The sequence below is a fragment of the Miscanthus floridulus genome, chromosome 2 (assembly GCF_019320115.1).
Source record: "Miscanthus floridulus cultivar M001 chromosome 2, ASM1932011v1, whole genome shotgun sequence".
Taxonomy (NCBI): Eukaryota; Viridiplantae; Streptophyta; class Magnoliopsida; order Poales; family Poaceae; genus Miscanthus; species Miscanthus floridulus.
Window position 1 is genome coordinate 16,492,782 of NC_089581.1, and position 14,532 is coordinate 16,507,313.

Here is a 14,532-nt window from a genome sequence, read left to right on the forward strand (position 1 = left end):
AGCTTTATTATCATTAGTCCATTGCTCATTAATGGACTCTGACCAGGAGCATACTGAGAGTAGGCTACCTCACTACTGCTCTTAGGCCTGGTTTAGATGCCATCTAAATTTCAAGTTTTTTCACTCTCTTTCCATCACATCAATTTTTAACCGTTTGCATGGAGTATTAAATGTAGGTAAAAAAATAACTAATTACACAGTTTAGTTGGAAATCACGAGATGAATCTTTTGAACCTAGTTGGTCCACGATTAGACAATATTTGCCAAATAAGACGAAAGTAATATTATTTATCAGGTTCATTTTTTTTTGCAATCTAAACAAGGCCCATACTCAACGTTCGGTTCTTGTTGTGATACACGCACAAACACGTCGTCCGCACGGGAATTCGGGCGTTCCGGGCCGCACGAGCGCTGATTATCGCTTCGGTGACGCCGAAATGCGTGGGACCTTCTCCTCCGATCCTTATCTCGCAAGCCCCGCGCACACCGAGAACCCGGCGACTATTCCCCCAATTTGATCTGAAATCCCAGTCAGTCCAGTCACGCGCCAGCAAAAATGTCAAAGGATCTGATCGGTTTCTCCTGACGATCCGATATCCGGAAAAGGCAATAATCGGGTAATCGCGGGTCGCAGCAGCGGAACTGCCTGCAGATCAGACGGGCAGCCTTCCAGCCGCAAAAGAAGAATAACATATTATAAGAATAGCATATTCATATAGGCCCATGTTTAGTTGCAACCTAAAATCCCAAAAAGTGTTACAGTATCCGTCACATCGAATATTTGCGGCTCGTATATAGAACATTAAATGTAGACGAAAAAAAACTAATTGTACAGTTTGATGAAAAATTGCGAGACGAACGTTTTGAACCTAATTAGTCCATATTTGAATACTATTTATCAAATAAAAACGGAAGTGCTACAGTAGCCCTAAAATCCAAAGTTCTCTCAACTAAACACGCACCAGGAGTAGATCAGGGTAACGACGCATCAGGAGCACGTGTCCGCTGTCCCTACCTTCCCTCTACGGAACGCCTTATCTGCACTTCTGCAGTGCACCCGTCCCATACAGATCACGTCAAGTAATAAAACCCTATCTGATCGGACGTGACTCGTGAGATCCAGATCGCGTTAGGCCTCGTTTAGTTGGTTAAAATTTAGAAATTTGGCTACTGTAACACTTTCGTTTTTATTTGGCAATTAATATTCAATTATGGACTAATTAGGCTCAAAACGTTCGTCTCGCGATTTTCAACCAAACTGTATAATTAGTTTTTTCCGTCTACATTTAATGCTCTATGCACGTATCGTAAGATTCGATGTGATAGCTACTGTAGCACTTTTTAGGAAATTTTTTTGAAACTAAACAAAGCCTTAGCGCTGAGTGTGACTGTCTTCGATAGTCCAAACCCATATACATTCGGTGAATTAGGTAGCGTACAGCAAATAAGTATGTGACCAAAACACATCTTTTTCAACAGCCCATGCATACTCCATGTGAGCCCTAACTTCATCGCCCCCATCCCAATCTCCGACGAGTCCGCCGCCCTCGCGAGTGGCACGCCGGTGGCCCCCTCCCCCTCCCCCTCCGCCTCCTTCCTCCCTCTCTCTCTGCTGTGATTTGGTGTAGGAATGGAGACCTGAATCCTCTCGTGTCCTCCGGGATTCGTCACTCTGTGATTTTCGTGTGCTTTTGTTCTTCACTGTGTTCTTCATTCCCGTTTCTTTCCACTTCTTGATTCGTGCTCGATTTGAGTTTTGCTATGAGATTTGTTTAGTCAGATTGATGCTTTTGACGAGTGTTGAACAATCCTACCAAGTGGTTTGAATCAATTCCACTCGTGCATCAAGATCCAAGGCGATCTTCATTTTGGGGGAAAAACTCGTTCTTGCTCGAATTTCTTCGATTTACAGAATTGCAATTTAAATTGAGCAATGATCTCCCTAGGAGTAGCTTTTTATCTTCATTGCGAATCGCTGTGCAAAGTTTGGGAGCGATCCATGAAGATTTGAGTCGGATTTCATCGATTTTTCTTGGCCGCTCCTTTTCTGTTCTTCGCGTGCGAGCTCTCTGTTTGTCGTGTGCTAGTTGATTTGGCTCTTGGCCGAGCACACCAGCAGCGCCCAGCGCTGATTGGCTCCAGGCCGAGCAGCAGTTGCCCGCACTGCTCCTGCCGCGGAAGACTTTGCGTCTTGTAGAAAGACGACGCAAATAAGCGTCGCGCTTGGCCTCGTACCCAAAATACATCATGCGTTTGCGTCTTCTGTTGGAGCCTGTTTTCTTCGGCTAAAACACTGTGCACGATCGATTTTGGGTTTGCGTCACCGTTTGCATGAGCTGTTGGAGACAGTCTGAGGAGATGAGTGAGCCGTAGATCTGGATCAGGAGGCCGCTCTGACAATCCAAACAGTAACTACACGAGTGAGCAGTCACTCATCACGCTGTAACAAATCGCAACGAGTCAGTTCAGGGCTTGTTTAGTTCCTCCCCTAAAGTTTACTCCTTATCCCATCGAATATTTGGACAAATGCATGGAGTATCAGATATAGACTAAAAAATAATTAATTATACAGTTTGTGACTAATTTGCGAGACAAACTTTTAAGCCTAATTAGTTCATGATTTGACAATGTGGTGCTACAGTAACACATATGCTAATGATGGGTTAATTAGGTTTAATAAATTCGTCCCGCGAATTACTGATGGATTCTATAATTTATTTTTTTATTAGTATTTGAATACTCTTTACAATACCCTTATATAATACCCGATATGACACCTAAAACTTTACATCTTATATTTAAACAAGAAGTTAGGTATTATACTATCTGGCCGGGGCACTACTGGTGGCAAGTAGTAGACACCTTTGCAGACTCTCCGTCTCTCATCACCAGTATATATAAAAAGGGAAAACTCGTACGTGCGCCATGCATGCTAGGTCGGGGGTTTCCTCACCAGAGCTTTCTGACGCTCACCAGTAAAAAAAACTTGTGCGGGCATGAACAGCTTTCGGCTGAAACGACGATGGATTATTATTGCTAGTTGGTTTGGTACGAGAGAAAATTACTATTCTGACTTATAATCTACGACTGTTTACGACCAAACGAACCGTAGACGGAGGAGTACTAAACGTCACAGCCTGCGGTGCAGCTAGCCACATGGAACGGAAACGGAACGGGGACAAAGATGCAGCAGAAACGACGGAACGGGGAGGTGAAACGGAACAAGTTGTACTCTACCGTGTTGGACTACCGACTACACACAGCACAGTGTACAGTAGAACATTAGAGCTTACGGCGTGTGACAGTAGCAGCGCACCTGTTGGGTGAAGTAAACAGCCGCACATGCAGGGCCGGCCCCCCCTCCAGCTAGGGCGGCTACGGCTAGCCTGGAACACAGAGCAGCGCACCACCAGTCCACCACGGGTACGGTACGTTGCACGGGAGCGCACGGCCGGCCCGGCTCCAAGCAGCGATGCGCCAGGAAATTTTACCGGCGGGCAGTTCAGATCTCGTCCTGGTTGTTGTTCAGAGAAGTGGCGTGATCTGATCTGGGGCAGGCAGAGGCAGCGGGTGGGCGCCACGGTTTTTAAACGCGTCGTACTGCGTAGGAAAGGATGGCCTTGCCTTGCCTTGCCTGCGCCTGCCTGCGTGCCCGGCCGGCCGGTGCATTGCACGCATGACGCGTGCAGGCACAGCTGCTGGTGCTGTTCCAAAGTTTAACGCTGGCCGTGACCTAGGGGGCGCCGTGCGTGCCGGCGCCATCAAGACGCGACAGCGCCTAACACGCTGAACTGGGCGGACGGTTGGCCGATGGCTAAAAGGACCGTTCGCTGATTTTTTGCGAGAAAAAAATATTATTTATTGCTGAAAATATATGACCTATAAACCAAGCGAACATGGCGTAAATCAAGCGGCTGATTACTTGTTCTCCACCCAGGATTCATCTAGTACTCCTACTTACCAAGGATTTGTTTCCACTTGGCTGTCCTGTGACTGCCGCGACCGATTCTACAAAACACGCCGTGCAGAGACAAAGCACATATAACTACATGAGCCAGAGCCAGCCAAGAGTGTCCGTATTGCTACAGTTCCGGCACTGCTACACTGATTTGTTGCTTGCAGCTGGGTCCGTGTCCGTCCAGTACATCAATGGATCAGAGAACCAACAAAGAACAGGAGAAATGCTTGTCCTAGGCCAGCATCATCAGCATGAGACTCGACCATTGCTCCTCATGACAGTCACGACAAGCGACTTTGGCCGTCACTCGGTTGCCATCATGACAATGCCATGGAATCGCGTGTAGCAGCCGGCCGGCCCAGCGCTAGATTACACGACGGACGACGTCCTCGGCACGGCAGTGAGATACTCTCACGGCAACGGCACGGCCATCTCGTGATCTCCATCGGCAGCCTGCTGCTACAGGGCTGCAGCTCGCGGACCACGGTCGCGGGAGGCGGCCCGGGTGCACGCCGCGGCAGCACGCGCGAGCCGCCGAGTCCGGGGACCGAGAGAACATTCCAGGTTGAAAAATGGAAAGGCCTCAAAGTATGGGCCACCAAGGAGTGGGCCTCTCCCGTCGTTTGGTGGTTGGTTCCATGATCCGTCTTGTAAAAAGGTGGAAGAATGGGACAGGCCAACCAGGCAAGTAGCAAGGCAAGGAGCCCATGCGTGGCCCAGCTGGCGTGCCGCGTTTTTTCCTTTAATTTTTTTTGTATGCATATTTTAAATTTAAAAGGACAATATACAGTTTTCTAGAAAATATAATATCTCTATTCTAAATTATAAGACGTTTTAGATTTTATAGATACATCGATTTCACTATGTATCTAGACATACTCCCTCCGTCCCATATTAAGTGCACTTCTAGAGTTTAATTTTTTTTCCTAAAATAAATGTACCTCTAGATATAAGACAAATTAACTTCACTTGTCTTTTTCTACTTTCTCTTTTTCCAAGGTGCAATGATTACACCTTTTAGGGGCATATATGTAATTTCTCACTGACTTGATCTTTCCACCTACACTCTAGAAGTGCACTTATTTTAGGACGGATGGAGTAGTGTATCCCCAAAAACAAAAATATCTTATTTAGTTAGATGAATGAAGTATAAAATGTTCCCTCGTCTCACATTCTCACACTAATAGTGGCGATTTATTTGAATACTCCGCCAGGCGGGTAGAAATAATGTATCACCGTCTTAGTGGACGAGTGGTCCATATGGATAATTTTGAGTCACCATAAAAACGATAACATTTTCATAGGTGCTCCAATCTCAGGCTTAAAAAAGGAGGTCTATATAAATTACCTTTTGAGTCACCATAAAAATCATAATATTTTTCATAGGTGCTCCATTGAATACAAAATTTACATGAGAATTTAATAGAGACAATACCTATGACATTTAGTTGAACATTTTTTCAATCCAACTTTTTTTTAGGATTGTTCGATCCTTATATTGACATTAAAACAATTTATACATGTAAACCAGTATTTGTACATCTAAATAATGCATCAACTATTCCGAGTTCCAACATCGAGATAGCTTCAAATTAAAAACGCTGCACTGCAACATTATAAGATCTCATGGACAATTGATATACATTTTATCGTCATACAAGGGCACACGGATGTCGCGTTTACTACATATTTTTATACTCAATTAGTAGCAATTATATTCATATTCATGTACTAATGTGCAGGTTTGTGTCTAATATAAACCCGTTTCTGTATAGGCCTTGTGTTTTCAAGTACGTTGACAAATAACGGGAAACACAACACAAATGGTTCGATTCAAGTATCAAAGAGAGTCACCAAATGAACCTTATCTGCTTAATGATCTCAACCCAAGAAGGCCTCGAATGCAAGATCACATGCTTAAAATTGTATATCATTTTTGAGAAGATCAATGCACACATGGTCCCTTATCCAAAAGAAAATGCACACATGGTCCAATATGCGCATCCAGGCGACCGACAATTGGATGGTCACAATCACCAAAGACGAAAAACGTGCAATGCGTGAGTCAGTAGTGCTGTATGTGCACATACGGACCACGGATGTTTGAGCATCTTTAAGAGTTTTCTAAATTTTTCTTCTAAAAACTTCATGTTTCCAAACTCCTAAAAATATATTAGGAGAAAAAAGAAGGCCATCTTCAATAGTATATAATATTTCACTCTAAAAAATCAAAATTTAGTCCTATTTGGCTTTTTTTTCACGCGAAAGTCTTTGTGCTCGCGCATACCCACACCGCTGCCGCCTTCTTCCTTGGTCATGCCCTAGTCCTGCAGTTCCAGCCGGTGGCAGGCAGGCACCCGGCCACCCCAGCTCTCGCTCCAGCACCTCCCAGCCCACTACTACAGAACTGACATCTAGCCTCGGTTGGGAACTGGTTTTAGTCCCGGTTTCTCAACCGGGACTAGCGTGCGTTCCGGGACTAAATGTGGTGTTCTTTAGTCCCGGTTTGCTGCAACCGGGACTAAAGATCATTCCAGGTTTAAAAAAAATAATGCATCCCACCGCTGCGCCCTGTGAGATTCGAACCCAAGACCACATGCACTGCCTCGCGTGGAGCTTACCACCCCACCTACACAACACATCTAACAATAGATGGGATGCTTTCCTTTTGAACTAACCCATCGGGAGACCTTTAGTCCCCGTTGGTGTTACCAACCGGGACTAAAGGGTCCTTTAGTCCGGGTTGGTGTTACCAACCGGGACTAAAGGGTCTACCTTTAGTTCTGATTGGTATTATCAACCGGGACTAAAGGTTGAAGGACTTTTAGTCCTGGTTGGTGGCTCCAACCGGGAGTAAAGAAACCTTTAGTCCCGGTTGGTATTACCAACCGGGACTAAAGGTCCTTTAGTCCCGGGGGCAAAAAAATACCGAGGCTAATGCCAAATTGGGACATCGTTCTAAAGTCTGTTCTCTAGTAGTGGCCGGCCATCTAGCAGGAGTAGCTAGCCATCAGCAGTAGTCGGCCATGTAGGGCCTCTTTGGCACGGCTTATGCCGGCTTCGGCTTCATCTATTTTGCGTAAATCGAGGCATGGTAGCGTAAAGCCGTTTTGTAAGCCGGGGTTAAAATGAACTAGAAGCCGAGAAAAGCCAGTTTTTCTGACTTCACCGGCTTTGGCTTCACCAGTGAAACCGTTTTGGATGAGCCGTGCTAAAGGGGACTATAGTAGTAGTAGCAGCATTCAGCAACAGTAGCATGCAAGCAAAGCCGGCCGGTAGCAGCAGCAGCCGCCCAGCAGCACTTCAGATTCTCCTCGACAGGCCACAGATGGCCTTTGCAGGCCACAGCCGCGCCTAGTATCGCTATGGTGACCACCAAATAACACATCTGTACCAGCTGTTAGATTAATTTGGGCCAGGCCCATTATTTATTCTAATTAATCAAATAAACTTCAAAGGCCCACAATTATTGTTAAGTGGAAAAGTGATTAGTACCATATGGGAAATTCACTAAAAAGGTTATCATCTTAAATAGTGAGTCTTAGGACTCTCACATAGACAAGTTGAGAGGGAGAACCGGGAGGCCACACGCGCGCGCCGCCCGCCTGACGTGACGGGGCGTGGGCGGTGGGCTGGCGTGGTTTGGCCTGGTTTTGTCGCTTGGCCCAACCGAAACCCTAGCCGCCGCAGATGGTGGCTCACTGTCCGCGGGTACCGGCAGTCCTACCCTAGGGTATAAATCTAATCCCACTGTGCGCTATTGTTCATATGCTATTCTGTTAGCGTTTTTAGCGTACGGTTGCTACACTGTTAAATACTATCTGCAGTAGTGGTGGTGTTACAATATGGTTAGTGGTACTGTTACTATTGTTTAAGTCGTATTTATGGATTAATATAAGTCGTAAATTGACCAAATGCTCAACACCAGCAGCGATGGCAGCCACCGAGAAGTCCTGGCCCCTCAGCAAGGCCACATCTTCGGGCGCCTGTGCATCGTGGCCGACGCCGCTTTCCTCTCCGCTGGCTTCTTGCCGTGCGACGCGCGGCCAGAAACGACGCCCTGGTCTGTACGACGCTTTCCTCTCGGGCAGCATGGACGACGCGGCGGCAACAAACAAACCATCGGCCATGGCAAGAAGCAAAGATCGATGGATGACGTACCTCCTCCAGTCGTCCCAAGGTCAGCGGCGGCGACGACAGCTTCCCCTGGACGGCGCGCTTTGGCGCGAAGAAGATGAGTCGTGCCAGAAACTACCGCGCCAAGGAGGAAAAAGCGCGGGGAAGAAGGATACGCGCGACAGAGGGTGCGCGTAACTTTACGTAGATGTGAGTTTTTTTTTCCAAGTACTAAAAGTTTAGGAGAATGTTGTCCTGAAACATGGAACTCTTGAAGATGCTCTTGGTACGTTACCTTTGAATAGCAAAATTAACTAAAAATAGATAAGGGCGTCACATCGAAACCAATTATTTTATCAATCTTAATTTCCTAACTACACCTAACATCTAAGGATTCTTACCTAGAAAAGTCTATTCCCGTTTCTGAGGACAACGCTGATGATGATGGAAACCATGATGATAATGGTGAAGATTCTTCTATTTTCCCTGGTAAGTGCTCCAGATGCAGTTGCTTTAGTTGACGTAGTGAGTGAAACCTAATTATCTGTTTCCTTGAATACCAGAGTTGCCATGGTCTGGGTATCCTCTACCAATTGTTGGCTGAATTGTTGTGAGTGAAAGATACTGTTCGTTGGCTGAAAAAGTATGACTTATAAACTAAGCGAACATGGCGTATATTAGGAGCTGTTGGAGATATTTTTTTTTTCATCTTACTAAAAACAAGAATTAGGAAGGAAAACATGGAACTCTTGAAGATGCTCTTGGTCCGTTACCTTTGAATAGCAAAACTAACTAAAAATAGACAAGGGCGTCACATCGAAAACAATTATTTTATCAATCTTAATTTCCTAACTACACGTAACACCTAAGGATTCTTACCTAGAAAAGTCTATTCCCGTTTCTGAGGACAACGCTGATGATGATGGAAACCATGATGATAATGGTGAAGATTCTTCTATTTTCCTTGGTAAGTGCTCCAGATGCAGTTGCTTTAATTGACGTAGTGAGTGAAACCTAATTATCTGTTTCCTTGAATACCAGAGTTGCCATGCTCTGGGTATCCTCTACCAAAAAAAATTATGCTTATTTTCCGTTCGCACTAACAATTTCAACACACACCGAAGAAGAGCAAAAAGAGAGTGTGATTGCTAATTGTGTCCCGCGGCCTTGGTGGTGAGCCCGAATCCGAACGGGAACAACGCGTCGTACCGCTTGTCGCCGTAGTTCATGGGCAGCTGGTCCACGGACTTGAACCACGTCCGCGGCAGCTTCCCCGTGAACCCGTAGTCCCCGAACAGCACGTCGGTGATGCCCTGCGCCTCCGTGCCGGGCAGCCACGCCGCGACGAGAGCGTCCATGTAGTCCACGTACGGCTGCAGCACAAGCGGGCGGCCCGACACGACGAGCACGACGCACTTGACGAGCCCGCACACGTCCTTGATCACCTCGGTCCCCGGCGACGGGATGGTCAGGTTCTTGTTGTCGCCGGCCGTCTCGGCGTACGGCGGCTCGCCCACGGCCACCACGGCGTACTCGTAGTCGTTAGCGCTCTTGCTCAGGTCGTCCTTGTCCGGGCGCTCCACGTAGTCCACCGTTGTCTTCTTGTCCACCGCCTCCTTGATGGCCTCCAGGATCGTGGTGCCGACGCCGGTGAGGTTGTTGCCGCTCTCGCCCTGCCACGTGATGGTCCAGCCGCCGCACTGGCTGCCCAGGTCGTGGGCGTGGCTGCCGGCGACGAGGACCTTCTTGGCCTTCTTGTCCAGCGGCAGCATCGGCTTCGTCTGCCCCTTCTTGCTGTTCTTGAGCAGCACGAGCGACTTGCGGACGGCCTCCCGCGCGAGCGCCCGGTGCTCCTGCGCGCCGAGCTCCTTGGTGAGGCGCGGGTCCGGGAGCGGGTCCTCGAAGAGGCCCATGGTGAACTTGACCCGGAGGATCCGGCTGACGGCGTCGTTGATGCGGTCCAGCATGATCTGCCCCTGCTTCACCTGCTTGATCAGGTCGGCGACGAACTCCGGGTAGTCGTACGGGATCATCACCATGTCGATGCCGGCGTGGATCGTCTCCTTGATGGAGTGGTAGTAGTGCTGGTGCGGCGGGTTCGTGATGCGGTCCACAGCCTGCCAGTCCGTGATCACAAAGCCCTGCAGTAAATGCTATTACGTTAATAAGGAGTACTGATATGATCCAAGTGCAGCACTAGTTGAGCATGAAATGCAAATGTACTGACAGACAGGGGCACGTTTGGTTTGTTCATCAGACAGACACAGACACAGACACTGACCCTGAAGTCCATCTTGTTCTTGAGCGTGTCGGTGATGAGGAACTTGTTCTCGTGCATCTTGACCCCGTTCCAGCTGGAGTAGGAGATCATGATGGAGGAGATGCCCTTGATAACGGCGTTATCGTAGGGCGGCATGTGGATCCGCATCAGGTCGTGGAAGCTAAGCGCCGTGTTGTTCTCGTTGATGCCCCGGGTGGTGCCGCCGTCGCCGACGAAGTGCTTGGCGCACCCGGCCACCTTCTTGGACCCGCCGACGAAGGGGACGCCCTTGGGGTGCTTCGCGGGGACGTCTCCCTGCAGGCCGGTCACCATGTTGGAGGTCATGAGCTGCACCAGCCTCGTGTCCTCGCTGAAGCTCTCGTAGCACCGACCCCACCTCGGGTCGCGGCACACCTGCGTGCGTGCAGAAAACACACCATAACGACGATCAGTATCACATTGCTTGGCACATTCATTCATCTTTCGGCTTATCAGTTCAGAAAGACAGAAATAGCAGTAGTAACGTACCGCGACGCATGGCGCGAAAGTGTAGGGGATGCCGGTGGCCCTGGTCTCGTGCGCCGTGGCCTCCCCGATCCGCTTCACGAGGTGGGGGTCCCTGGTGGCGCCGAGGCCGACGTTGTGGGGGAAGATGGTGGCGTTGTACACGTCGTTGTTGCCGTGCACGGCGTCGATGCCGTAGATGATGGGGATGCCGAGCCGGGTCTTGAGCGCCGCCTTCTGCATCTTGGTCACCATCTTCTGCCACACTGACGCCGACGCCTTCTCCGCCGGCACGCTGCCGCCGCCGCTAAGCACGCTACCTGCACACGCACCGCCGCCATGCACGCATCGCATTAGTGAGTTAGTATTACGGCAGAACAAGGATCCTATCGCCGCCGGCCGGCCGGCCGACCGGCCGGTGATGACGAGACGATCGACTACTGACCAACGAAGTACTTCTCGATGACTTCGGCGGTCGCGTTGGCCCTCTCGATCTGCGACATCTGGCCGATCTTCTCCTCGAGCGTCATCCGGCTGAGGAGGTCCTGCACTCGCTCATTGATGGGCTGCTTCGCGTCCTTGTACTTGACGTACTCCGCCGCCAACGCCGCCGACGGCAGGAGGAGGAAAGCCAAGACTAGGCACGCGACCGCCGTGGCCGCCGTCGAGCGCGTCATCGCCGTCGTCACAGCAACCTTCGTGGATTCAGTCAGTTGATCTTCTGCATTTAGAATTTTATTAGACCGAAAAGGAGCGGCTATGTAGGTAGGCGAAGAAACTGAAGATCTAGTGCTCTGGACTTACCGGTTGAGCAGAGAGTGACGAAGAGGAGCCGCTATCAAGTGACTGGATTTTATAGAGACTGGCAGGACGTACGCGATCAGTGCATGTCGTTTCCACGATGCGGTTTGTATGTAACAGACTCGAGACCCAATCCGATGGATCCCCGGGTCATCGTCTGGAGGATCGGGGCGAAGACCACAGGGTTTTCCGTTGGATTGGCTCTGCATGAGTGCGCGCGTGTGTACGTGTTTGACTGAAGCGCTTGGCCAATCGTACGAGTGGCCGCGGATCCTATCTCAACTGAACAGTGCAGGATATCTTGCGACAGGAGATGCAGAAATTGGTCTTATCTACTCTCATCAAAGCAAGTTAGTTTTGGCCATCAACCAGACGGTCCATGATAGAAAAAAAAAAAACTTTACAGTGTGATTTTTCGATCTGGGGTTCATCTTTACCCCACCGTCGCTTTATTGTAGCATACCGCGTGTCCACGTGTGATTGGTTAGAGGAGAAAATATCTCCCTCACCTGCCTCCAACTCCGTTTCTCTCCCCTTTCTCTGTCTCCTTCCCTCCCGAGGCAGCGATGGGCGCGAGGCGATGGTGTCTGTGCGGGCGGCCCCCTCCCCCCGCGCGAGCTGGGCCCCGCGGCGCTGGTGGCGTTGGCACAGTGCGGCGGCACACCGCGGGCGAGCAGCGCCGGCGACCGTGGCTACTGGCCCCCTCCACGTGAGCTCCTGCAGACGGTCGGTGCGGCTCTGCTTTCCCTAGATCCGTCCGCTCGGTGGTTTACTCCCCCCTCTCTATCCTTACTCTATTTGATTTTATCCTGCATCTATTGTTCTAAGATCAATTCCCCCCTAGGTCTACTATTCTCCCCCTTTTCTCTTACCAATCTAACTACGATTTTTTTTGGTTTTGTAGGCTGCGACCTGCTGGGTTCCACTGGATTTTGAGAGCAGGCAGGTATTATGCAATAGACCTGAGCATATGACTATGTCTATGATATTTGTTTGATTTCTTAGTGTAGGATAAAGATTGAGACCATGTATCGATGGTTTTTGATTTATTGTTTCCATTTTGGTCATGTACAACGATGAATACAATTTCCTATTCCTGTTATGTTTTGCTTTGAGACAAATTGCTAGTGCTGTGATGATTGCAGCATAAATTATGTTTGATGTTTCATGCAATTATCATGGTCTACCTTTCCACATTACATCTCTTTCTCTTTTTTTTGATGATTGAGGCAATGCTCACAGCTGAACCAACCATCATGCCCAAAGTTGACGTTGTACATGCATAGGCTAGGGATAAAAGCGACGTAGTTGTTTAATGTTCTAGGCGTTGATGAAGATTTTGCCGTCGATGGTCTTGAGCTTGTAGGTGCCCTGTCGGAGCACCTACGCGATGACGTATGGTCCCTCCCACGGCGGAGAGAGCTTGTGGTGGTTCTTATTGCTCTGGATGAGGCGGAGCACCAAGTCCACGACGTTGAAGGTCCGACCCCGCACCCGATGGCGTCGTACCAGCGCAACGTTTGCTGGTACTTGGCCGAGCGGAGGAGGGCAACGTCGCGCGCTTTATCGAGTTGTTCCATGGTGTCCTTGTCGTATGCCCTAACCCTCGGCGCTCCGTAGTCGAGGTCGGTTGGGAGGACCGCCTCGGAACCATAGACCATGAAGAAAGGTGTGTAGTCGGTCACCTGGCTGGAGGTCGTCCTCAAGCTCCAGAGTACCACGGGAAGCTCCGCAACCCATCATCCGCCGAATTTGTTTAGCCAGTTGAAGATCCTAGGCTTAAGGCCTTGCAAGACCATGATGTTCGCGCGCTCAATCTGCCCATTCGTGCGGGGGTGCGCCACGGCGGCCCAATCGATGCAGATGTGGTAGTCATCACAGAATCGGAGGAATTTCTTTCCGGTGAACTGTGTGTCGTTGTCTATGATGATAGAGTTTAGGACTCTAAAGCGGTGGACGATGTCGAGGAAAAATTGCACGGCTTGCTCAGATTTGATCACGGAGATCGGTTGAGCCTCTATCCATTTTGTGAACTTGTCCACAGCGACAAGCAAGTGCGTGTAGCCCCCGAGCGCTCTTTTGAGGGGTCCGACCAGAACAAGCCCCCAGACCATGAACGACCACGTGATAGAGATCGTCTGGAGCACTTGGGCCAGCAGGTGGGTTTGACGAGCGTAGTACTAACACCCTTCGTAGGTGTGCACAATTTGCTCGACGTCAGCCACCACGGTTGGCCAGTAGAAACCCTATCGGAACATGTTTCGGACCAAGGTTCTGGGTGCGGTGTAGGATCTCTGGTTAGCCTAGAGGGAGAGTGAATAGGCCTGTTAAAACAAACACTCAAACTTTCATCAAATTCTACTTGTGGCACTGCCGCTCTGACCTCGCGGCATTGCCGAACAGCGGCACTGTCGGGCCAGAAAAGTGGCACTATTGCACCTGCAGACAACTTCGAGTCACAGTTCAAAATTAGTGAATGTAAACTTTAATCGGAGAAATTTCTTAGCTTCCTGCAGGTATGAGATTCACAGATTGAGAGCTAGAAGTGGTAGAAACACAACACACAAGTAGATCGACCACAAACCCTAGAAATCACCTCAACAACAATATAAAATGCAAATAATATAAATCAAGCACAAGGTGACACGATGATTTAACCTGTGGTTCAGCTCACCACCAAGGCTTGCAACCATTCCTCGTTCTCAAGTCAAGAGACTCAACTCTTGAGATAAGGGATGAGTTTACTAGCTTCAAGAGGTGGTTACAAACCTTCTGGGGCTGTCACACAAGTTGGCAAGCTCCACGGGCGATGCTCTAGCTGGCTAGGAGCAAAGCTCCAAGAGTAATAAACACAACCACCGGTCAAAATGTGAACCAAGTGCTCTTTTGAGTT

The 14,532-nt window shown here is 49.1% G+C and overlaps 1 protein-coding gene across 1 annotated transcript; it reads right to left on the reverse strand.

Annotated features, from left to right (window-relative positions):
- Positions 1-8,885: 8,885 nt before the first annotated feature.
- On the reverse strand, positions 8,886-11,578 carry LOC136518265 (uncharacterized). The gene is made up of 4 exons (XM_066511905.1): positions 11,284-11,578; positions 10,863-11,158; positions 10,356-10,748; positions 8,886-10,215 (listed from the first exon to the last, which is right to left on the reverse strand). The coding sequence occupies exons 1-4, from the start codon at positions 11,513-11,515 to the stop codon at positions 9,223-9,225; spliced, it is 1,914 nt and encodes a 637-aa protein (XP_066368002.1). The 5' UTR covers positions 11,516-11,578; the 3' UTR covers positions 8,886-9,222.
- Between the last annotated feature and the right edge of the window lie 2,954 nt (positions 11,579-14,532).